Source organism: Panicum virgatum, chromosome 1K (assembly GCF_016808335.1).
Source record: "Panicum virgatum strain AP13 chromosome 1K, P.virgatum_v5, whole genome shotgun sequence".
Classification (NCBI taxonomy): Eukaryota; Viridiplantae; Streptophyta; class Magnoliopsida; order Poales; family Poaceae; genus Panicum; species Panicum virgatum.
Genome location: NC_053136.1, coordinates 34894309 through 34920263, shown reverse-complemented (window position 1 = coordinate 34920263; position 25955 = coordinate 34894309). Strand labels below are relative to the sequence as shown.

General features: G+C 44.9%; 1 protein-coding gene and 1 pseudogene across 1 annotated transcript; one reads left to right on the top strand and one right to left on the bottom strand.

Annotated features, from left to right (window-relative positions):
- Positions 1-16457: 16457 nt before the first annotated feature.
- Positions 16458-20344, bottom strand: LOC120654750 (annotated as a pseudogene).
- Positions 20345-20966: 622 nt separating this feature from the next.
- Positions 20967-25804, top strand: LOC120656807. Its single transcript, XM_039934993.1, has 4 exons — positions 20967-21349; positions 24118-24512; positions 24615-24808; positions 25034-25804. Exons 1-4 carry the CDS (start codon positions 20991-20993, stop codon positions 25427-25429), a joined length of 1344 nt encoding a protein of 447 aa, XP_039790927.1. The 5' UTR covers positions 20967-20990; the 3' UTR covers positions 25430-25804.
- Positions 25805-25955: the final 151 nt, after the last annotated feature.

Sequence of the window (25955 nt, the reverse complement as noted above, 5' to 3'; positions counted from 1 at the left end):
TTCAACGATAGCTAGCAAGCCACGTGTCGTCAAGGCTCAATCCCTGCCGACACCTGTCATTGCTATACGCTGAGGCACCAGCACAACTGCCCATCTTGCCGAGGATTCCTTCCCGCTTTCCGGTTGTGATGGATGATGGCGCGTACAGCGGACTGACCATCTCCAACGCCAGCCGGCTGGCCGGTCGATGACCTTACCTTGTGTGCGACCGACCTCTGACAGGCGGGGCCCAGCTCTCCACATACGCTTTGCTTGCCCAACTGCTAGCTACCACTATCTTCTCCTGATCCCTTCGCATGCGATGCAATGTTTAGTTCATTTTGCAAAAAAAAATTTGCAAAGGAATCTTGGTCATTTGAAGTACTAAATGAAGTCTATTTGTAAAACTTTTTGCATAGATGGGTTGTAAATCGCGAGACGAATCTAATGATGCTAATTAATCCATGTTTAATCAATAATTAGCGGATGGTTACTGTAGCATCACTATTGCAAATCATGGATTAAGTAGGCTCATTAGATTCGTCTCGCAATTTACAGCCCAACCATGCAAAAAGTTTTGTAAATAGACTTTATTTAGTACTTCAAATTAGTAAGATTCTTTTTCACTTTAATGTGTTTACGGCTTTTTTGCGTTTACATGTAAAGAACTAAACAGGGCCTTATGTAGCTTGAAAGCTAAATATTTGATACTGACGCCAATAATGTTAAAATTTCCCATGCGCCATACATAGACTTTTTTATTTTCTTCCAAATTAGTCATGTTTGATATGGATTCTTTGATCAACTGCTAATTTTCTAATTTCTAATTTAGTTATCTACTATTGTATTCGATATGGATTCTTTGGTCATATTCTATTTTTCTTTAATTTTAAATTCCGAAATTAGCTATTTATTAATGTTATTTAATATGGATTCTTGAATTAAATTAAATGTTAGATCTTCATAAAATCCAACGGTCCAAATTCTTCTCTTTTTTAATCTTTTAGATTAACGTGGGAATTTCTAGATCATCTCGGCAAACGTGATAGCTTCTTTTAATTTACACCGTTAGATCTTCATAAAATACAACGGTGCAAATCCTTCTCTTTTTTAGATTAACTAATATGAAAATTTCTAGATCCTCTAGGTGAACATGACTTCTTTTAACACTCTTGCATTTCTCGAATTAATTTAAACTATTAGATCTTTATGAAATCCAACGGTGTACATTCTTCTCTTCTTTTGATTAATATAGGAATTTCTAGACTTCTCAATGAACGTTTCTTGAATTAATTTAGACCGTTAGATCTCGTAAAATCCAATGATGCAAATTCTTTTTATTTTAATTCTAGTGGCTAGAAAAATCTGTGCATCGCAATTCAGATGACGAATCTCCGCCGATCTGGTCAAGAGGTGTCCGTGCAAGACAAGTTGATTGTACCGATTGTATTGGTGCTCTATTTATATATTATAAGCGTGAGCATATGTGTTACAGTAGGTCATAAACGAACATGAGTCCTAGTAACAGTGGGCTTTTAACGTCGCAAAAACAATGCAGTCTGAGTGATGTTTCCTTATATTTTTATCCTAGCCACAAACGAACATGAGTCCTCATAACACTGGACTCTTAACGTTACAAAAATAATACAGTCCGTGTGATGTTTTCTTTTTTTTTGTTCAAAAAAAGTTTGTTTATTTTTTTATCTTGGCCACAAATGGGAGCATGTTACCTTTTCTTAATGGAGTTCCAGTATCGGTGGACTTTTGATGCCGTGAAGAAAATGCAGTCCGAGTCAAATAAGAAATAGAAAATTATTATTCAATATGGATTCTAATGTGTTATAGATTATTTAGAATAATATAGACCGTTAGATCTTCATAAAATCTAACGGTGCAAATTCTTCTCTTTTTTAGATTAATGTGAGAATTTCTAGATTCTCTTGGTGAATGTGGTAGCTTCTTTTAACACTATTGTATTAAGATAATAGATAGATGAAAGTGGTGTTGTCCATACTAACACGGTGTTGTCCATATTATTTTAAAAAAAACTCTTCCTAAAATTTCAAGTAAGCACACCCGGACTTTGTGGGCCAGTTGAGCATGCTAAGTCTTGAAACCCATGGCTCATCCATTGATTCCACGGCTCATCCTAAGTCTTGATTGAGTGGATGAAAACAGATGATGCGCTTTATTTAGCAGTCAAACTTGAAACAAGTACAGAAGAGAGGGAACAAAACGGTGCCTAGTAGCAGCATCCATTGACTCCATGGCTCGCACAAGACCTTATTAACAATGGTAGCGTAGTTCATAATAAGCCCAGTGGAATCTGAGAGAGCGGAGCCAAGTCATTTGTGGCTCCATGAGACCATGACTGCAGTATCGTTGATCTGTGTATAAAGTTATTGGCAATCCCTGTTCATATTATCATGGGTCATGATTGAAGTGCATCTAGGCCGATAGATGCTAATGGTAAGTTTTGGTGATTAATGACAACCGTATGCGACTAACGTATGTTTTGAAGGAAATATTAATAATTAGTTAAGTCTCATATGGAATGTGAAAAGAGACCCCTCAATTCGGAACAACCATGCGTGCCAAGGACTCTTTTTTAAAGATTAAGGACCTTTCTAGTCTCAAGTGTTATAAGGAGATAAATGACACTTGATTTAGATAGGATTTTTAGTTTTTAGTTCTTGACCGTACTATTAAGAGGGGTTCATGAGTTAGTAGCTTGATCAAAATTAAGTTGGCCTTAGAAATCATGCACACTCGCTCAAAAACAGCCCAAGATGGTCAATAGAAGTCAACACAACACTTGGAAGAAGAAACAATCAAAGTCACGGTCGAATCCAAGTCAACTCAGCTGAAAACAAAGAAAAACAGCAGCACCGGTTAAACCGGTGCCCCTAGCATCGGAGCATCCGATGCTTGCCGGAAGTTCTGACGCCCTGTCGGACTATCTCTCTGGATGCCAGCAGATATCAAATCAGAAATCCCTATAGCACCGGTTGAACCGACGGTTCAGAAACAAAGCACTGGTGCATTAGATGTGCCTTGTTCCAGAGAGCATGTTTTGGTGGACTTCAACTTCTCTTCAGCACCGGTTGAACCGACGGTTCAGAATCAAAGCACCGGTGCATTAGACGTCCTATGTTCCAGAGAGCTTGTTTGTGTTGGTCAGTGAAACTCTTCAGCACCGGTTGAACCGATGCCCCTACGGAGCATGCACCGGTGCATTGACGCAAGCCTGGATACTGTATCAGAACCCCAACGGCTACAATTTGGACACAGAGAGACCGGTTGAACCGACGCCTCAAATCTGACACCCATCGGTTCTTCCGGTGCTCACGGTTTTTCTGCAGTGGATTTCCAACAGCTATGTAACTCTCTCCACTCTATATAAGGGCACCCCATGGCTCATTTCAGTTGCCTTTGACACCCTGAATACTTGAGGCCACCCTTGAGAAGAAGAGAAAGTGCTTTGAGCAAACAAGAGAAGATCTAGAAATTCGTTTGTGCTTCAACCTTGAAGAATCCATCCTTTGCAAGTGTAGCAAGTGTGCTTGAGCTAGGGCCAACTGAGTGTAGGTCAAGTGAAGGCTTAGGAGCTTGTTACTCTTGGTGTTTGACGGCACCTAGCCGGTCTTGGTGATCGGGAGGTTCTTGGTGAGCTCTTGGTGTTTGTGGGTGCCCCAAGACAAGAAGATTGTATACGGTGTGAAGCTCGCCGTTCCGGAGATGGAGAAAGAGCATTCTTAGTGATCACTTGCTCCTTGGTGAAGCAAGGGAGCTATACCCTTGTGTGGGTGCTCCAACGTGGATTAGGGGGAGCGTCAACTCCTCGATACCATGGGAAAAAATCCGGTTGTCTCGTGTCTCTTACTTTTATTTTAAGCAATTAAATCATTTTGTTGTTACTCTTGTCTTTGATTGCTTGTAGTTTGACTAGGACAACTTGCATGGTAGTGTGATCTTTTACTTAGGTTTTGATCTTGCTAGTATGATATCTTTTAGGCAACATGATCATGATAGTGTGTTTATCTACCTAAGGACCTTGTGCTAGCATACTCTAGTGACTAGGTTTCAAATTTATAGATTGGGCAATACTAGTCTAGGTTAAGGACTTGAGAGAAATTTGAAAAAGTCCCAATTCAACTCCTCTTCTTGAGCCACGATCCTTACAATGATGCAGCAATCATACGATCCATAGCTTAGCTTCATCTGCAGCCTTTATTGGTGGATACATCGAGAATGAGTGTGATCAATTGATCATATCATACCACATGGACGACGTGACAACCTATGCTGAAGCGACATACACGGAGACTATGCACATAGCTGTCGTCCCAGGAACTCGTGCTGCGATGCACAGATTCATGATTCCTCCCAAGCCTATGGAAACAAAGATGAACAATTTTTCCCTACATGCACGGATGATGCATCAACAGCTTGTCATGCTATACAGATGTATGCATTAGTAACTACACCTTACTACTACATGGTATATCAGTATATGTAACCCTCATTCAATCTTTGGACTGACCAATTAATGGGCCGGGTTGTACTGCTGCAGGCTATTTATCATGAGCACCCACCACAGCGGGGATGGGCTAAGCACAATTTCCACATGAATTATTCAACTGAGTTTTAATTCACTTTACATTAAGCTGTCCTTGTGGATTTTTTAGGACTGTCTTAAAGTGTAGTGTAGTGCAATTGATGCTGACATGTACAGGCCATCAATTTTTATCATGCCCACAAGAAAGCATCTCCTCCTGCCACCACTCGACTTAAGGTCACTGCAGTTGGTTTTTTTTTTAAAAAAAGGTTTACTGCAGTAGAGTGCATATTTAGTTAGGCCATGTTTAGATCTTTACAGATTTTTGCAAAAAAGCCGTAAACGCATTAAAGTGAAACGGAATCTTGCTGATTTGAAGTACTAAATGAAGTCTATTTACAAAACTTTTTGCATGGATGGGCTGTAAATCGCGAGACGATTCTAATGAGCCTACTTAATCCATGATTTGCAGCAGTGATGCTACAGTAACCATCCGCTAATTATTGATTAAACATGGATTAATTAGTATCATTAGATTCGTCTCGCGATTTACAACCCATCTATGCAAAAAGTTTTGCAAATAGACTTCATTTAGTACTTCAAATGCCCTCTTTACATCTTTACACAATTTTGTAAAATGAACTAAACACCCCCTAAGAAGGCACGACCCTGGTCACTACTCAGGCACAGTCAGTAATTATCAGATACTATTCCGATCAAATAATTCGTGTCGATTCCAAAGTGTTAGCAAGAGCTCCATGTCAATTTAAAGTAACAGTCAGGCTAAGATATAAGCAAATTTTCTAGACAGGCAGCGGGGGCAACTCACGTCACGTCCTTCTTTAATATGTGCAAATAACAAATGGAACCCGTGCTGATTTTCTGCTGACACGGAACCATTTGTGATTGAGAGAGTTCAATTCACCAGTAAACAAAATTAGCATAGAATATTTAAAACTAAAAGGGGGGATTCTTAACTATCATCGATCATACAGCAAAATCCCGGGTTGTTTTTGCTTGTAGCTAACTCTTTGTCACCAGATCAGAGATAGCAGTGACGTCTAGCAGCACACATCCATAGCTACGACGACCTGAACGACGATGGTAGTACGTAATAGTCACTATTCACCAAAACAATCGTTTAGTCTGTTTACACACCGTTTAAACACTACACAGTGGTACACCGTTTCTGTTTAATCTGTTGTTTTGATCGTTTAAACAGACATTTTTCCCATTTAAACACCTGTTTTGCCCGAACAATGAGCTAAACAACAGGTGACCCACTGTTTACCGTTTAGTGTTTAGGATAACACTGGTAGTTTACCGTTTAGCGTTTAGGATAATACTGGTAGCAGCCAAATCACGGCGGTAGCAGGTATACATCATTATTGGGTCATAGGTCCGCAGGATCATCTAAGCATAGCACAACTATCTGTGTGTGGTTGTCAGCAGCCATGGTTCATGATGGCAATGGCATGATGATGAGCAGCTTCTTTTGCGATAGGTGGATGCACTCAGAATGAGGGCGATTCCCTTACCCAACTAGAGTGCGACAATCTAGTTGCGATGCACAAAGACAATGCCCAGCTCGGTGGATCCGCAACCTTGCGAGGTGATACACAGATTCACGATTCCTTCCAAGCCTATAGAAACAGAGATGGGCGGTCCCCCCCCCCCCCCCCCCCCCCACACCAACGGCTTGTCATGCTCTAGATGTAGAACACCTTTGGCTTACATGGTATTACTGGTATATATCCTCCCATTCTGGCCACGTGTACCTGACCACTTCCTTCAAGGCTATGGCTACCCTTTGTACCACTTGGTTTTAAGTGGATGGTGATTTTTATTTCTCGGTACAATACTATCTAGTAGTGATGTCCATTTTAATACTCTAGTTTTTTTTCAATATAAAGTTTACTGGAATTTCTCGAATTGAAGGACATCCATTTTTATAGAGAGGGCGGTACATTACCGAAACATCATTTGAGTCCACATTACAATAAAATCACTGCACACTGCAGTAGAGTGCATATTTATCAATAACAATAAGGCACAATGCTGGTCATTAAGTCATGGTCTCGAAAGGAAAAATGGTTCTTGTAATTGGGTCGGATCCTGTTCCGAGCAAATAATTTGTGTTAATTGCAAACTCTTACAAGAGTTCCCTGTCATATTTTTACTAAGAGTCAGGATAAGATAAGCAATTTTTTTGGACGGGCAACGTGGGCGACTCACATCACGTCCTTATTGAATGTGTGCAACATGTGTTATTGCGAATCTCCAACGGCCTGGTGGCTGCCTCTGGCGCCCACTTTTGGCTGTTTTCATACAGCCTCAATGGAGGTCTTGTAATTGTCAATATTCCTTCAGTGTTTGGTACGGTGGTGTTCAATTGTGATCTCCCCTGAAATGAAAATGTTATTCAAATAAAATATTGCTAAAATGAGATTGTCGCTCTGATCCTTCGGGCGAGCCTATGACTCCTATATGGAGAGAGGATGCTGAAAGTGATCGGGTGCTCTGGTCCAAGAGGGGGAGGGAGTGAATTAGATAATTTAAAAAAATCTTAACATATGGCTCCAACTAGTTTACATAAAATTTAAACTAAATCAAACTATCTAAATGTGCAACTACGATTCACCTTAGCGTGAAACCCTCATCCCAAAATAGTTTTGCAACCTATAACTAATCCTAGCAAGATACTACTCTATGAAAGTAAATGCACACAAGTTACAATATGAAATACGGAAGCTTAAATAGGAGGGATGAGAGGAAGTAAACTCTTGACGCGAGAATTCATCCCGTGGTTCGGATTGCCACAAAGGCGCCCCTACATCCACGTTGTTAAAGCACTCACGAAGAGTATCGCTTCCCGGCAATCAAGTCTCTTCCGTGAACACAATCACGGTCACCTTGATCCCGATATCCACTAAGGGAGATTGCCCACGAAGGAGGGGTCTCCGTCCCCCGCACAATGTTGTCGACGCCGCTCCACACTAAGCCGGAGGGTCGTTGACTTGCCGGTGAGCCACCAATGCTCCAAGGAGGCCGGCGCACCAAAATACAAGTTTGGTTCGCTCTAGAACCAGCCACAAGGATCTCAACCTTGCTTGTTTACTCACTCAAGAGCTAATTTAGCACTTACACTTACAAAACTAGTGCTAAAACCTAAGGATATGATCTCTATGCTCTTGGATGGCTTGGAGGTATTCTTGGATGTGTGTGTGATGTCTTGGGACTCCAGCATGTGTGATGTCTTGGGACTCCAGACATGACACACACATCTAAGAACACCTCCAAGCCATCCAAGAGCATAGAGATCAAATTCTTAGTCCTTAGCACAAGCTTTGTGAGTATTGGTGCTAGGTTAGCTCTTGAGTGAGTGATCAAGTAAGGTTGAGATCCTTGTGGCTAGTTCTAGAGTGAACCAAACTTGTATCTTGGTGCGCCGGCCATCCTTGGAGCTTTGGTGGCTCGCCAGCAAGTCAACGACCCTCCGGCTTGGTGTGGAGCGGCGTCGACAACATTGTGCGGGGGACGGAGACCCCTCCTTCGTGGACAATCTCCCTTAGTGGATATCGGGATCAAGGTGACCATGATTGTGTTCACGGAAGAGACTTGATTGCCGGGAAGTGATACTCTTCGTGAGTGCTTCAACAACGTGGATGTAGGGGCGTCTTTGTGGCAATCCGAACTACGGGATAAATCCCCGTATCGAGAGTTCGCTTCCTCTCATCCCTCTCTTTAAGCTTCCACATTTCATATTGCAACTTATGTGCCTTTACTTTCTTAGTGTAGTATCTTGCTAGGATTGGCTATAGGTTGCAAAACTCTTTTGGGATGAGGATTTCGCACTAAGGTGAATCGTAGTTGCACATCTAGATAGCTTGATTTAGTTTAAGTTTTGTGTAAACTAGTTGGAGCCATATATTAAGTTTTTAAGAGTGTCTAATTCACCCTCTCCCCCTCTTAGGCTAGAGCACCCGATCGCTTTCAATTTGTTTGGGGGAAGTGTGGCCCACTCCCTAGTCATGATTTTCGGGTCCGGTTTCCTCGTAAACTAGGTTAATTCTCTTATAGTAATACCACAACAAATTAAAGCTCTTGTGGTCCTTTCTAATAAAATTGGTCACTTCCACCTCCGTTGCCCCAGTTTACGTGTTTCACATACATTGATGTCAGCTCATCAGTAGATTTATAAAAAACTATTGTTGCGTAAAACTGGATAAGCCAAATAATAATAAATGGAACTGTACGTTGTGCTGATTTCTGCTAACATAGTGACATGGAACCGTTTATTTAAAACCAATGCAAAAGCGGTGGGGGGAAACTCTTATTCATCAAACTTAATTGGTCATTTATTTCTTTTCCTAGGAGTGACCCTTAATTTCATATTTGCAAAATCCCTGGTTGTTTTTTTCTAGATAGCTCGTTGTCACTGGACCAGACACAGTGACGTCTAGCAGCATACATCCATGGCTAACACAAGACATGATTGATGGTAGTACGTAGTTAATAAGCCCAATAGAATTTGATCATCAAACGCAGCCAAATCACGGTAGTAGCAGTAGATGTTTTGGGTCACAGGTCCGTAGGATCATCTAAGCATATGACACAACAATGGTGTGTGTGGCTGTCAGCAGCCATGGCTCATAATAGCAATCGCGCGATGAGCAGCGTCATGAGCAGCCCTAGATGGATGCACCCAGAATGAGGGTGATTCCCTCACCCATCTAGAAAACAACAATTAATCTAGTTGCGATGCACAAGGTCAACGACTGGTGCGGTGGACTGGGAACCGGGCGAGGTGGCATAGATTCCGGATTCATCCCACTCCTATAGAAACGGAGATGAACATGTTCCCCCTGTACCAACAGCTTGTCATGCTCTAGATGTATAGCACCTTCATCCTACGTACTAGTATTATTGGCATATATATCCTCTCATTCTGGCCACATGTATCTGACCACTTCTCTCAAGGCTATTCAAGGCTCTAGCTACCCTTTGTCCTCCACTTGGTTTTAAGTGGATGGTGGTTTTTATTTCTCGGCACAGTACTATCAAGTAGTGGTGTCCATTTTAATACTCTAGTTATTTTTCTTTTCAAAACAAGAGCAAGTTTACTAGCTAGACTAGAATCTCTCGAATTGAAGGACATCCATCCACAGAGAGGGCGGTACATTACGGAAACATCATTTGCGGCTACGTAGAAAGACAATTATAAAATCGCGATGATTTTAACATGTGACAGTCACGGGATAATTGGGTAGTCATCAGTTGGAGAGACGGAGCAACCAAATCACATTAATGACAGTACGCCAGCTCAAAGTCGCCAGCGTCGTCTGAAGCTGAACACATGCTCGATCTGCGGGCTGCGGCCATGACGGCGATCAAGCGGTTCCTCGCGGTGATGTTGTATAGCCTTTGGTAAATGCAGCTCGAGTGCTGGTGAGTGGTGAGCGTGAACCCACAAGGCGACACCCCAGCTACATTGCGTCGCACTACCGGAGACCACGAGTTCGCCGTGTGCCCGAGGCACACGGCGAAGAACCGTTAGCACACGGCGAAGACTTCGCCGACGGTGGCCGACGGCAAAGCGCCGACGGCAGCTACAGGGACGGCGAAGCCCTTGTTTACCGTGTGTCAAAAGTCGAGCACACGGCGAATTTTTTCGCCGTGTGTATATATAGACGCACGGCGAAAAAAAGCGAGAAGACGCCGTCCGGGCTGGGTGACGGCGTCGGCGTCTGTTCGCCGTGTGCCTAGCTTATGACGCACGGCGAATTATGGTCAGTTCGCCGTGTGCCTAGACCTGGCACACGGCGAACTAGGTTTCCAGGTAGCCACATGGTCACTTTGCCGTGTGCCTAGTCCCTGGCACACGGCAAAGTGACCAAACAGATCCTATTCTTTTTTTTCACGTATAAAGGACCCCATATCACAATATATATATCACAGGCATTACATATCACATATATATCACAACTAGCCGGAAATAACTTCAAACACATCCAGAAGTCCAATGCAAAGTCCAGAAGTTCACAAATACATATCTAGAAGTTCACAAGTCCATAAATATTGAAATAAACAAGTTTATGGCTGTGGTGGGTCGTCGAACGGTGGGGCGCCGCCGAACTCAGGCGGGAACAACTGCTGTGGGAGCGTCGGTGAGATGCCCGGCGACAATTCTGGCGTATTCGATGCCGCCGATAGATTCTGCAAAAAAAGTAAGACAATAAATTGCAGGTGAGACAAAAACTAAGTTCTCAAATTATAATAGAGCACTAAAGGATCATATGTAGGTCCCCTAAATCGTTAAGTGAGTAATGTAAGTCACAATCTCTAAGTCTAAAGTTCTCTAAGTATCTAATACTTCAAAAAAAACTAAAGGGTTTTCAAAATACTCACCGGAGGAGTAGTAGGAGGAGGAGCCATAGGGAATTGCATGGCTGGGATGGGATTACCCATTTGGACAGAAAGACCTCGAATGTAGTTGTACATCTGGGCCATCTCGGCCGCCTGCTTCTGCTCGTTCTCTTGTCGTATCCTCCTCTCTTCTGCCAGTGCCGCCTCGTACGCCGCCTGTTGCGCTTGCATTTGGTGCTACAATAGTTCATGATAATGTTACAATGCAAAGCAAATATACGTACAAAACGAATGAACTATGAATAAATAAGAAATAACCTGAAGTTCCTGCACTTGGAGCTGCGACGCGGACAGCCGTGGCCGTATGGCCGGGCTATTGGCCGTGCTCCTCGCTCGAATCTGGGAGAGGGTGGGAGTGCTGGCCGTGTCTAAAAGGCCGTCGCCAATGTAGTAGCGCCCATGTTTTTTGCCTCCTCCCACCCTCATAATGACTTCTCCATCAAGGGGCTGGGTCCTCGGATCCCAGTCTGCCCCATGGACCTGTCTTCCCATCTCTGTGTACGCCTGGATACGACTGTGGACGGACGGGTTGCTGTACGCCGAGGGCGGGTCGTCAGGGTTGTAGGTGACGTTGGATGTCGCCTTGCCCTTGCGGGCCAGAGCCCATCCCAGGAACGGGGGGCACTCCTGGCCTTCATGTGAGGACGACTGCGAAAAAGAAAGAAGTTGATTACAAATTATGCTGAATTGAACGTTAGATTAGAGAAATGAGTCTGTGTAGTGTGTACCCATCTAGCTCTGTACTCGTCGTTGTTGAGGCTGCCTTGATGGTGCGCTGGACCTGGCATCAGCAATCGCCGCTGCCGGCCAGCGTCGTGCAAAGCCTGCCACTCGGGGTCGAACCACTTGTCCACTATGCGCTCCCAGCACACGGTGTCATTACGACACCACCACGCAGGAACCTACACGTGATCAAATGCATGACATGTAAGAAAAGAGACATTTAATGATGTTTTTCATCTTATAATAAATTTGAACTTACCTGTAAATATTGCTCTCGAGTCAGCTTCAAATCCCTCGCCTCAGACTTCCCGATCTTCTGCTTTAGGAAAAGTGCACAATAGTTGATGACGCACTGGACTTGCGCCTCATAATGCATGTCCTTCACGAGTTTAACGCATCGATTGTGAGCCACAATCGCCGCCCGCTCCTCGTATCCCTCATCACACCTGTAAAAATCCTGCATATAAAGACGATGGATCATGACATCATTAACCAAATGTTCAATAAATGTGATGTATTCACCATTTTTTGCCGGGAAAAACTTACCCAGAGCTCGCCCTTTACCCGCTCCGCCTTGTTCTCAAAGGCTCTGCCGCTCCGATCCAACTGATCGTTGTTGGCGGCGATGTAGTGGTCCCACGTCCAGGCCGGCTCGTACCGTCCTTGATAGTGGACCAGGCCTGGGAAGTGCTCCCTGCACAAAAGACCCAGGATGCCGTTGACCTTGCGTTTGTGAGCACCGCCACTGAGGACAGTCCAACTCCTGCAAAAGTGATTAAGAGAAAATATTAGTTTGTACCGTGATTTTCGAGTTAGAAAATGAAAAGGTAGTAATAACATGTCAAATTACTTACATATCCCCGCACGGTTGAATCAGCGGGCGCAAGGCAACAGGTATCGGCCTATCTGGGAGTCGCGAGGGACCTCGCAACCAGACAACCGGCGTAGAGGTATCCTCGGCCGTGTCCTCCTCCTCAGACGACTCCCCCTCCTCCTCCTGCGCGTCCGCCTGCCACTCCTCCTCCCGCTCCTGGGCAGGCTCCTCCTCCTCCTCCTCCTCCTCCTCCTCCTCCTCAGACGGCGGTACAGGCGAAGGCTCTCGACGCCTCCTGCCTCCACCCTTCCCTCCCCCCCCCTCTTGGGTCCACCCTTCCCTCGACCCTTGCCTCGCCCCAACTCGGAACCCCTATCGGAGCCCTCACCAGCATCCGAGTGTGGCATCATTCTTCTGTACAGTGAGGCGACCGATCGTTGAAGTCCGCCGCCCGGCATCTTTCTTCAATCACCTGCAATTAAAAATAGTATTTACCATGTATTAGAAATAAATGTGACATAATTAAAAAGTAACATAATTAAAGAAAATAAATCAATTAGTACGGATCATACATGTATTAGAAATAATCATCTTCATCGGGCAACACAATTTTCTACAAGCTTAATCAAGAGGTCAACAAGATTATTTAGGTCTTTAAAGCTATCATCTTTTCTCAAGTCATCAATATAGTTATCAAGTGATGCTTGTCTCTAGGCCATCTTGTTCTACATGGCAAGAATTAAATAGAAAAATATCTGTAGCTCAAGATCGGGACAGAATGAATACTGAATGCTGGTTAAAGGGACATTAATTAAGCAAACTCATCTCAGGAATGAATACTGACGAGCTACAACATGTAGATATGTTATCAAGTGCCATGGATAGAAACCTTGAAAGATGGAGGGGGAAACCTTGAGAGATGACTGCCATATATACACAATCCACATTTAACTTCTTAATATTTAAATAAACACCGAAATGAGCAGACAGATGATGCAATACCAATCTTAATCTGGCACACACTGAAACAGCCATGCTATGTATGATGTATCGCAGTGCTCAAGGTGGACTGAGAGAACAAAAGGAGAAAAAGAGAGAGAAAAATGCTACTGAACAAAATATTTACTACCTGAAATGCTAAGCCTTATCTGGCATAAACCAAAATGCTCCTTCCAAGGGTACAATCAAACAGGGATTTGGGATTTCGGGCTTCAGACATAAATAACCTGCAACTCGATTTTACAAATGCCGAGTAGCAAAACATGCACGCTTGCAGTCTCATTTTACAAATGCCGAGATCCCTTCTCCTATCTACCTCCACTGTAACTTTTCGAGGACATTTTTTTTTCTCAATGCAGAACAGGCAAATTCCAAAAGGGCGAAGGAACACTTGGATAAGGAGAATTAACTATCACTATGGCGTTTATACTTTGTAAATTACATGTATGTTAAATAAGACTAGATTGGTCTATGTCAAGTACAGTAAAAGCAAGGGCATTAAGGGGGGTGGGCATCCTTACTCGGATGGGTGGAGTAGAGCGCGCCGAGCACGAGCAGCGAGTCCCCAGCGCGGAGTTACAGCTGCCGAAAGGGGAGGCAGGAGAGCCAGCCGGCGTCAGGTGCACTGCAGGGGCAACGGCGCGGCTCCGGAGGCAGGGGGCAGGACGGCGCGGATCCGGAGAGAGGCGACGTCAGGGGAGGGAAGGACGGCGCTGATCTGGAGGCAGGCGGGGCCGGCGTCGGAGCGGCCTCGGGGCGTGGTTGCCCCGGACCAGGCCGGGCGTGGCGGGGGCGCCGGCCGGCCTCGGCGCTCCAAGGAGGAGGACGGGGCGGTGGACCGCGGGTGGCGCGCCGAGGGGGAGGGAGCGCAGCGGAGCGGGAAGCCGGCGGTGGGGGCGGCGCGGGCGGCGGTGGACGGGGGCGGCGGACGGGGGCTGCGTGAGAAGACCTAGCTAGGCGGCAGTGTGTGTGTGACGGGTTGGGGGCGCGCGGACGGGGGTGGCGCGGCTAAGTCCTGAACGCCGTTTTCGCCGTGTGCCAAGATCCGGGACACACGGCGAAGCCTTACTTCGCCGTGTGTTTCAGTTTAGCCACACGGCGAAATTTTTTTGCAGTGAATAATTTAATGTTCAAAATTTGATATTGAACTTTTCAAAAAACAACTAAATCTAAACACTCAAATTTTTTATATGGCCTCAATAAATTTGATGAGTTTTTTAACTAATTCCATTCTATTGTTTCATGTCATAATTAATCACATTTTACTTATGCCAATTATATTAGTTTATTTGCAATTAAAATATTAAAAATACCAAATGGAGCCGAAAAAATTTGAAATTTCAACGTGACTAAATCATTATCGCATATTGTCTATATAAAAATTTAGAACGTCAAACTGAAATTTTTCTATCATAACATGTACAAACTTAACCTTCTCTTCTTCTTCTCTCGGAAACTTCTTCGGGAAACTCTCAGTTTGTAAGCATCATCATGACAAAATGTTCGTATCGTGCTCAAATTTTTACCATACATTCGACGTATGATAGCATGAAGTTCGGGCAAATATCATAATTTTCTGACATCGTTCAAATTTTACATAATTCAAAAACTATTTGCCACCACGATCGTCGTAATGTTTCATTACCACAATCTTTGAAATTTTGTTTCAACTACTACATAAACTCTAACACTACAGTCAATATTATGAATATCATTTTTTCAAAAAAATTTCCTATTATTTAATACCCTTTGGAATTAAATTAGATTTACACAAAATAAAACAATAAATTGATATAAATTAGTTTAATACAACTAATATATCTATAAAAATCTCATATTCAAACATAGAGTACCAAACAAATTATGAAGAGTGTAGAAAAAATTTGGAAGCAAAAACATGAATTTTTTTTCGTGTTCGCCGTGTGCTCAACTAAGGCACACGGCAGCCGGGTAGTTCGCCGTGTGTCAACCGACTGGCACACGGCGAAGATGGGAGTTCGCCGTGCGCCTAGCCCTGGCACACGGCAAACAATAACGGCCGTGAGGCCCCCTAACGGCAGAAGGGTGTGCCCCGCACGTGATCCATGTTCGCCGTGTGCCTACTGGCTGACACACGGCGAAGATCAAGGTTTGCCGTGTGCTGGCCCTTGGCACACGGCGAATAGTAAGTTTTCCCGTGTGTTTTTTGTTTGCCGTGTGTTCTTCTGGCGACCCACGGCAAAGGAGGTCTTCGTCGTGTGCCCGAAATAATACACACGGCGAAGATTCTGGCACACGGCAAAATACGGTTTTCCGGTAGTGTCGCTCGTCGGGCACGGCCCTCCATTGCTGCACTGGTGAGAGGCTACGAAGCAGCATTAACGTGATCGCTGATTCCTCCCAAGCCTATAAAACAACCTAACCGACCAGTAAATAAACAGATCGAGAACCGACCAGTATCTCCCTACACCATGTATATATATGCAACTTTTCATGCTCTAGATATAGCCACACTGATGTGTATTGGAGTGGCTAATGGGTTGTAGCCCCAAAGCGGCGACGTGGTCCGTTTCACCTTCCATTAAGCTATCCTCTCGTGTGGATTTTTTAGAACTGTTCTTGACGTGTGATCAGCACAGGCCATCAACCTCTCCCGTATTCCACTATAAAGGATCTCCCGTATTGTAGAACAAAGCGCCTTTTTCTAGCTGGCCTGCACTGAAGAGATCTTCCCACACATTACATTACAGGATCACCAATTCACTGCAGCACAGTGCAGAGTTATTAAGAAGGCATGACTCTGCTTTGTGTAAAGTGTTCCAACTTCTAAGCAAAAAAATCCTGCTGATTCGAGAGTCGCCGCAAGAGCTCCATGTCAATTTTCAGCACAGTCAGGCAAAGGTAAGCAGATCATCTGACTACGTATTACCGATCAGCACCAAAGCAGATAATCCAGACGAGAGATCGTGGTTGTTGAATTCACTCGAGCGTCATTTGTCTGCCATCCGTGTCTTCATCTTTTTCCACCTGTTCCAGACAGGAAAACAGAATGAGTTAGCAAACCGCGAATGATGGAAAATAGTATAACGCAACTTGCGAATTTCCTCAGCAGCTTAGTACTGAACTGCTGCATTCTTCTACACGAGCTTCAGTAATGGAATCATTCAAGTAACTTTTTGTGTGTGCGCGCGCACGCGGTGTAACAAGGAGGTGTAACGAAATAGTTGTGTGCTTTTGGTTTCATTTCGGTCTTCGAGAAATGGAAGGTAATTATTTTGGAAACTGAGAGTGCCATGGCAAAGAGTCAGAATTTTCAGATTGGCGTTATATGTTCTTACCTCACTCGTAACCTTCCTTGACCTTTTCCCTATCTTTGATCTCTTTTGTTTCTTTGCAACTTGCTCATCTAAAAAATCATCTGCATTTGTATAACCTGCAATTATTTTCAAAAGCATTTAAATCATATTAAAGTGGCATATTTGCCTTCCTGTGCCAAGTAAGCCCACATCTAGCAACAAATTTAAGCAGGCCTACGCAATTTTTGGAATCAAGCATTCCAGTGCCATGCAGTTCCTTCAGGAAACTACGGGACCAGGAACATAGGAGAAGAATATTTGCTTGGGACAGCTCCCAGCCTCCCGGTTAAATTTTAAATCAGTAGAAAGATGGAGCTTCTTATTACCACATTCACCATTAGGAATGCCTTCAAAGTCTTCCATGTCATCCCTTTCCATTTCATTCTCATCAAGTTCAACATATTGGATATCATATCCCTGCGTTGAGAAGTGAACTCACGTATATCAGAAGGCATCTGAACAATGAGAAAACAAAAAGGCATCTGAACTCACGTAATACTTACATCGTCTTCTGAGTCAAGTTTAACAATGTCAATGAAATCATTGACGGGGTAGTTGATAATTCCATTATCGTAACATCCTTTATTCAGACGTTCGAGTAATTCACTTTGAATACACTGCATGCTAGCAGGTGCATGCGTTAGAATGTATCACTGGATAATCAACACCTGACAATAAAGAATATAAGGAAAATGACATTATCTATTTTTGCAGCCAGTTCAGCTTTCCTCGCTTTGATGTCACCGATCTGAGTACCGTCATTAACTTCTCCCTAAAAGAGTGGGTGAATACGGTTAGCAGTATTTCCATGTGCCAGAGAATGAAACAACCAACCAATAAGTTTTTCTACAACAATGTACGGCTGTATAATTCATAGCCCCTTGCCTATTATAATATCACATTCAGAAACAAAAGAAAATAGACCCTGATATAGTATGGAAATCTGTAGCAGAAGTGCTCACCTCACTTTCAGTTGAAGTTTCCTCATTCTTATTCGATACTGAGTCATTTTTGTCAAGCGTTGCTTGATTTTATGCACAAGTAACTGTGGCCAAAATTCCTAAAGGAAGGAATATTTAATGCATGCTGTCAGGGCTTCAGAATTTACACTTGAAATTTTACAAAGTAACCAACAGAAAGAGATACACACGAGATGCTTGTTGATAACTTCTATTGCTTTCTGTAGTTCTTTGGCAATTTAACCCGTTCCCACAATTTATTTGGCACATGAGATCTTTCAGCAGTTTTCATGTACAAGTAAAAGATTCCTGCATGGCCAGTAAAAGGAGAACAGAATAACAATATCACCAAAATATTCGGATAATAACTAGCTTACAATTGGGGAAAAATCAAGACCGTAACTAGAACTGATAGACGAGTTTTCCACTGGACACCCTTGGATAAAAATACAAACACAAAGATGCTTCAACTCCAAAGTTTTTATTGTCAATTCATACTCATCGGCCAATTTGACCCCATAAAGAAACACAACTTACAGTTAAAGGGCTAAAAATGATACAACACTCTGCCATCCTCTTTTATCCTATGACTGGTAAATAAGCCTCAATATCGCCGACATCATCAATATAAGAGAAGTACAACCAGGACTGTTCAGGTAATCCTCGGAACCAAACTAATCAATTCGTACATGGTATAAAGACAAATCAGTAGAACTGCTTGGTAACTTTTAATCTTTTGTTAACAGTGATCGTTCATTTATATTGTAGGTTATACAATTTTTTTCATAAATAACATAAACAGTATACTAATTATCATTACATGGTGCTACTCGGTATTTTTCAAGGCACTCGATTAATCAATAAATCGTTTCCTGGTCACATTAGCTGACTAGTTACTGGAGTTGGTAAATTGGGCTTGAGCCCAGTAGTACACGAGACCTAGCCCAGAACACCTCGTGTTTCACCAAGTATATATACTAAGACACACAGCAACACACAGCAGCTCAGAGCTCAGTTGTTAATGAAGTATATACACTAGCACGTGTTTTGCGAAATGTTAATTCCCTGAACATGGGTAAACTAGATTCATAGTCAGGAATAGCTATCCGACAAGGCTCAGTTTTATAATTTGAAGACATTGATGCTACTAAATACTAATACACTCAAGCATGAATCTGTTGGAGCAACTTTTGTCCATTAGTTGTCGATCATTTAGTGGGTGTTAGGATTGGCTGCAACCAAAACATCTGAATCGAATTAACGTTTGTTGTATATATATAGGATTCTAACTTGGTTCATTAACAATCTGTATGTTGTAACTTTTTTTTCGCGAACGTGCCTGAGCACATATTTCATTAAGAAGAAAGCAATACGACCAATACAAATTTTAATAGGCAGAGGCTATTAAGGCGGGCAACCCGTACAACAAACAAGTAAAGCAAAAAAAAACGGGGGAGACACAGACGACCCACAAACCTAGACACGACCACAACTGAACCTGCTAAAAGATACTATAAAGCCAAGGTCGTAAAGGTCGACAACATGACAAAGGTGGCAAAGCATCCACCCGACCCAACAAGGCGGCAAAGCATCCACCCAAAGCGATCAACAGCACGACGACGGCGGCAAAGCATCCGCCAGAGCAGAACGGCGGCAACGCACCCGCCAGCGAACATAAACTGACGACCAAGACAACCCGGACGATGCAGTCGAAACAAGCAAAGGCAGGCGCAGAAGCGGAAACTTTCCGAAGAGAGCAGACGACCACCACCAGAAGAGCTTCCAAGACGACGCCTCCAACAAGGGAGCGACGCCACCGGCGCCGCCGTCGTCCGACCAAAAAGGTCAAGGTTTTCACCCGGAAAGCTCGCCGGAGAGGAGGGAAGAGGGGCAAAGAATGACGCCTTCAAAAAAAAAATAAACGGCGCCCGAAGGCGTCGCCGTCATTGGTCCGCAAGCAGACCTGGGCTTTCGCCTCTGCCACCTTCCCTCACCGGACAGTAGAGGAGTTGCTCTCAATTGAGTGGCTCTAGACAGTGGAGACTCTGGTGTGTGGCAGCCCTGAGTCAATTGTTGAACAAGGTGCCCCTGGGCTGGGCACCATAAGTAACCTCGGTTAAATTATCATGACATCCTAAGAACAAAATTTCACTCGTCACACTATCAGGCATGACGATGAAAAATAGTATACTAGAATCAATTGATGAATCACCAGACTCGCAAAGAATTCAGGTATGTAACTTCTTCATACCGGTAGGAGGCGAGACAAGGCAACAAAATTCAGACTCACCATCGTGATCGCGGATGGTGGCGTAGCGGCTGTTGGCGAGGGGGCAGGAGCTCCGGTTGCAGATGCCCGTCACGTTGTAAGGGTTTCTGCAGAAGATGCCCGTCTCGATCCTGCGAGAACCGCCGCAGCCGCTTCATCAACAGAAAAAGGGTGGAACAACAAATTTCTAAACGAACACAAGATACGGCGATCGCCGTCGTACTTGGCCATGAAGCTGCAGTGGCCGTGGCGGATGCAGTGCCACACCACGTCGTCGCTCATCTTCGACGGCGGCGGCGCCGCCGTGGGGGCTGGATATTCTCGTGCTGGCTGGTGATGCTTTGATTGCCGAGGGTTTCGAGACGGCGGCGAGGTTTTGGTGTCCGGTGGGTTGGCCAGAGAAGATGGGGGCGCCGCGGCAAGTACGTACGTGAAGGGGCCAGGCGCCCAGGCTGAGGGTGTGTGGGCCGGGCTGGAGTTTTGGGCTCGCGAGCGTATACATGTGTTTCACAAAAAAATAATACTCAATTACCTTTTGATGAAATTACTCTCACAGCAAAATTGGCCATACAACCAATCTTTAGTTGTAAAGATATAAAAGGTCAAATTTCAAAAGTTTGACGAACGGATTCTCTTAAGGAATTAAAAAGAAAAACTCGATGCTCCTATCCGCAAAGAAGAAAACAAAACGTGAATTGGTGTACACACTTTCTTCGGTCAGACCTTCGCCGGGCTGCTGCACTCATGAGCCTACAAAAGCACTGACAGAAATGGGCTCATCCCAATTATTCTTTTCAGCCTACCTACACAACTAGTATGTTCAATAGTCATCGCTATATTTAGACAACGGCTATTTACAGCGAACGATTCTGAATTTTCCGATGAGCATGGCAAGCCCAGGAGAAACTGTCCCCCAAAATTCCCGGCCATGCCGAAGCCAAAGGGGAAGGCGAAGAGACCCGTGCCGCCGCTGCCGCGGCGGTGGGCAGGTGCTCGCTGGCGACCCGTCGCGGTGGGCGGCGGCCTTGGGCTGGCCGCCGCGGCGTACGTGGGCGTGGACTACCTGCGGCACCTGTCCCCCGCATGGCATGGGCGGCTGCGGCCGGCGCTCTGGGCGGCGCTGGCGCTCGCCACCACCGCGCGCGCGCCGTTCTACCGCCGATGGGACGCGGAGCTCCGCGCCGCCCCGCGGTTCCTCGCCGCTTTGGTGTTCATGCTCGCGGCATTACTCTGCGAGGCCATCTCCGTGCGCTTCATCAACACCGTGCTCGGCCTCCAATGGCACCGGTTAGTTCATTCTTGTGATTGAGGCATTGCAAAACCGACCAATTTTGAAAACTTTAGGATTTTCCTGCACAAATGTGTGATTATTACATCCACGGTGCCGTTTAGATTATCGTTTAACTGCAATCTGTAGCAATCACCTGTATATTGAATTATGGTAAACTGAAAATTCAGAAGAAGGGGTACCCCAGAAGAAGCATGCCTTAGGAAATACCGAAATAGCAATTGGAAATTGGAAATTGGGCATTTTGAATGTTGATTGTTATGACATTGAAATTCACTGTGTTATACCTGGATAAGTTGTGATTTTTCACACAAACGCCTGATTTGGTCATGTGGCCAGCTCCTTTCTTCTACTCTGGCATTTCGGAATCGGGCCATCGGGGAAGTCACTTGTTATGGATTGACTAGATCAGGAAGACTGGAACACCTGGCCGGGCAAGAAACCCAGCCAGATCGTCGAAGAACAGGCCGCCTAAGGCTGGTTCTATTCTTCTTCGATAAACCCTAGGACTCAGGCCACCTTTATAGACTGGCGCCCTGGCTAAACCCTAATCGCCCATGGGGTACTGTTCACGCGTACTGTAGCCACGTGAACAGTACCGCGGGCTCCCTTTTGGGCTCTGCTCAGCCCATACAGGCCTAGCCCGCCGCCATAACACTACTCCCCTCCTTTCGAAACAGCTCGCCCACGAGCTGTATGCTAACTTGACTCGACACGAAGCTAACACCTAGAAACAAGCCTTTTACATCTCGGCTTGATTTTATTTGTGATGGAAAAAAATACTAATCTGCTTCCACGTGATCATCGCATCCTTCCTCTCTCCATGCGAAGAACAGAAATCCAAGGCTTCCTGGATCCCACGGGAATAGCAGCTCTGCAATGGACTGCACACGGGCTGAAGTTGTCACGAAGCAGCAGCAGCGCAACAGCCCATACAGCAAAAAACGCCCAGCTGCTGGCATCCTATGCGCTGGCGTTGTGGGGAGCAACCAGTCCACCGGCCCATAAGGCATGTCCAACACGCACAAAGCAGCCCACCACAGGCCTACTCCTCTAACCTGCTCCTCTTGGTAGCTCGTGAGATAGCCACCGCCGCCGCGAGCTTGTACGTCCGGAGCAAGGACGGCCCCCAGTCCTTGTCGTCCATCGGTGGCTGAGAAGAGGACAGAGAAGGGCACCGACGAATCGAAGTCAAATAGCGGCGCCGCGACGCGGATTGACGATAGGCTCCACAGCGGCGCAAGGAGGCGAGTCATTGGCTGATAGCACTGCAGCCTCCCGCATCCAATGGGTGTGCGCGGCAGCCCTAGAAAGAGCCACGGTCCAGCCGGCGACGACTCTGAGCAGGGGGCTGATGGCACGCCAATCTGTCCCGACTGGACACAAGTAAGATCCGTGAGGCCCGAAGTCACAGCTTTGATTTGTGCATCATCAGAGTCGTCGAGCAGAGGCGGGCCTGTTGCGCCCCCCGCCGCAAGTGCAGAGATGACCGTAGGGGTAGCCACGAGCAAGGTACTAGCGGTCACGCCGACAGACAGCGCGCTGCCGCCGATGTCCGCCGGTGCAGCAAATTGTGCAGCAGTGTGGAACTGCGTTGGCACCGCTACGGCTGCTGGCGACGTTGTTGAGGACAGCGGTGCAGCAGATGGGGCGCCGTCGATGATGTAGCCGCCAGCCACCGTCGTCCTCCTGAGCAGCGACCCCACTTTCTTTGCTTGCTGGAATTTCTCCAGGCGTGCAAGGCGCTCCTCGTGGGAATCCAGCTGCTCATTGATGATGGAGAGTTGCGTGAGGGTGTAGTCGATCTTGGCGGATATGGTGGAGAGGGTCGTAGGATCGATGCTAGGGCCGGTCATGGTGGATGGCGATGCCCTTGCGCTGGATCTCTGATACCAATTTGTTATGGATTAACTAGACCAGGAAGACTGGAACGCCTGGCCGGGCAGGAAACCCGGCCAGATCGTCGAAGAATAGGCCGCCTAAGGCTGGTTCTATTCTTCTTCGATAACTCTAACCCTAGGACTCAGGCCACCTTTATAGACTAGGCGCCCTGACTAAACCCTAATCGCCCATGGGGTACTGTTCACGCATACTGTAGTCGCGTGAACAGTACCGCAGGCCTCCCTTTTGGGCTCTACTCAGCCCATACAGGCCCAGCCCGTTGCCATAACATCACTGCTGCTACCAATGCTCATCGGATTACTTCCTTCTTGTGATTGAGGCATTGCAAAACCGACTAACTGAACAATTTAGGATTTTTCTTGCATAAATGTGTGATTATTAGTTAATTACATCCATGGTGGCATTACTGCATAAGCCTTTTTGGGTATACGAATGCATCTGTCCATGGTCAGGACTTTGTTGTACATCAACCAATTGTAGATAGGAACTAAAGAAATTGTGTTTCCATCATCTAGTGATTCTGCATAGATTGTTTATTTTGGTTAAAAGTTGAATGTTTTCTTTAGTTTGCATGAATGGTATATTAAATCTGCAAGCTGTTCTGAGACACATTTTCTTTTATTTTAAAATTTTGGCTAATAGTGTCTTTATTTATTCTTCCTCCCCAACCCGGAATTAGACATCCTCTAATATTGTAGAGACCTTTACAGACCAGTTTTTGTCTTTTTATCAGCTTCCTTAGTGTTTGTCTTTAGATATTTCAGTTAGGTTTATTTCAGTGCAATCAGTATTCTGTACTCCTGAAACATAAGAACTCTTCACTATCAAAAGAGCTACACTAATACAGGCCCACTGTTATCAACAGATCTACTGCTCCTCTTCCTGACACTGGCCAGTGGATCCTTCTAGCTTTGAATGAGAAGCTTCCTCAAACTGTGGTTGATCTACTGAGAGCTCGCATCATCACTCTTCATCATTACTTGATGTTGTTTATCATGTTGGGTTTTTCGGCATTGTTTGACTGCATCAAAGGTCCAGGACTCAGTATAGGCTCAAGGTATATGTTCACGATGGCGGTTGGGCGTTTGCTCCGGACCATAACATTTCTTGCTACGATTCTTCCGTCTGCACGACCTTGGTGTGCTGAAGCTCGATATCGAATACCTGACTACCCCCATCCTTGGGCACAGAAATATTACGCTCCATATGCTTCTGATAGGATGATGATCTGGAGGGTCATGAAACAGGACATGCCATATGGTCAGTACATTCAGCTTATTCTTACCCTTTCTGTTAACTGTTGTATATTGCTGCTTTGATAGACTAATGAGCTCATTTTCTTTTCGTCCTTCCTGATTATAGCTACTCTTCAAGATTACCCTGATGAGTATAAACCTGATTGGGGATTGATGAGCTTCTTAGTAGACATTTTGAGACCAAACACTGGAGAGGGGCCTTCATGGTATCATTTGCTGAAGAAATCAAGTGGTGGTTGCAGTGATCTTCTGTATAGTGGACATATGCTTGTTGCTGTCCTAACTGCTATGGCATGGACGGTATGTGATTTTCATCTTCCCAATTGATCAGATTGTTAATGTCATGTGTTTAATTAACCCTCTCGGTTCCTCCTCTCCTGCTGCTACTGAAATCAATTTTTAACTGGTCAGAATCATCCTGTTTAGGGATATGTGCATAGGGGAAAAAAGTGATAGACTTGTCCACCCTATATATAAATATCATTTTAACACCTTAATTCCTTATCCGCCTATGTTGCATCACAGGAAGCATATGGGGGATGGAGCTCTATTGTGATATGGTTCCTCGTCGTCCATAGTGCTCAAAGGGAGATACGGGAGCGCCATCATTACAGCGTTGACTGCATTGTAGCAATCTACGTTGGGATGCTCTTGTGGAGGATGACTGGATTCCTCTGGTCTGCAAGGGAGACCAATCGATCCAGAAGGATTGCCAAGCTTGATGAAGTTCAGAACAGACTATTCCGTGCTGCAAAGGATTCAGACATCCTTGAAGTAAGGAGCCTACTAGGTGAAGTTGAGTTGGCTGGTCAAGAAAAGAAGGGCTTTTCACAGTGCATCATCTTCTCCTTCGCCGCAGCTATGATTGTTTTTACCCTCTTGTTTGTTCTCCTGGCATTCACATTAACCAATGATGGATGATTTCTTGAGGTCCCGCCAATTCTGGTATTCCCCGATCCTTTTAGGAGGAGCTTAATTTAGTCAGCTTAGTGAGTTGAAAGTTATGGATTTTCAGTTGAAAAAAGGTGATAGGCTGTTTAGGGCAGCGGGGGAGGGCATATAGTGGTGCCAAGCCGAGGGGCCGACAGGGGCGGCAATAAATGTGAAGGATTCTACCTACAATAATCTGAGTACCACTTCTTTTGACAGGGGCAGCCAGCTACATGCATAAAACGTATTGTCAGCTGAATGGTATAGCTGAACTCCTTTCAACAGAGACAGCTACTTACTGCCATTAGAAATACTGGTGTGTAATCTGAGCTGTATATGCATATGCAACTCTTCTTTTCAAAAGCATTCTATTAGTTGACAATATAGGATAACTGCCACATATCCTAACTTGTGCACACATCGGTGATATTTTGTTCCACTAGTGCTGCTACTTTTTTAGATTAAGGGAATGACCCAGTCTTGAACATTCACAGGTGAATGTTTACGACCATAAAAG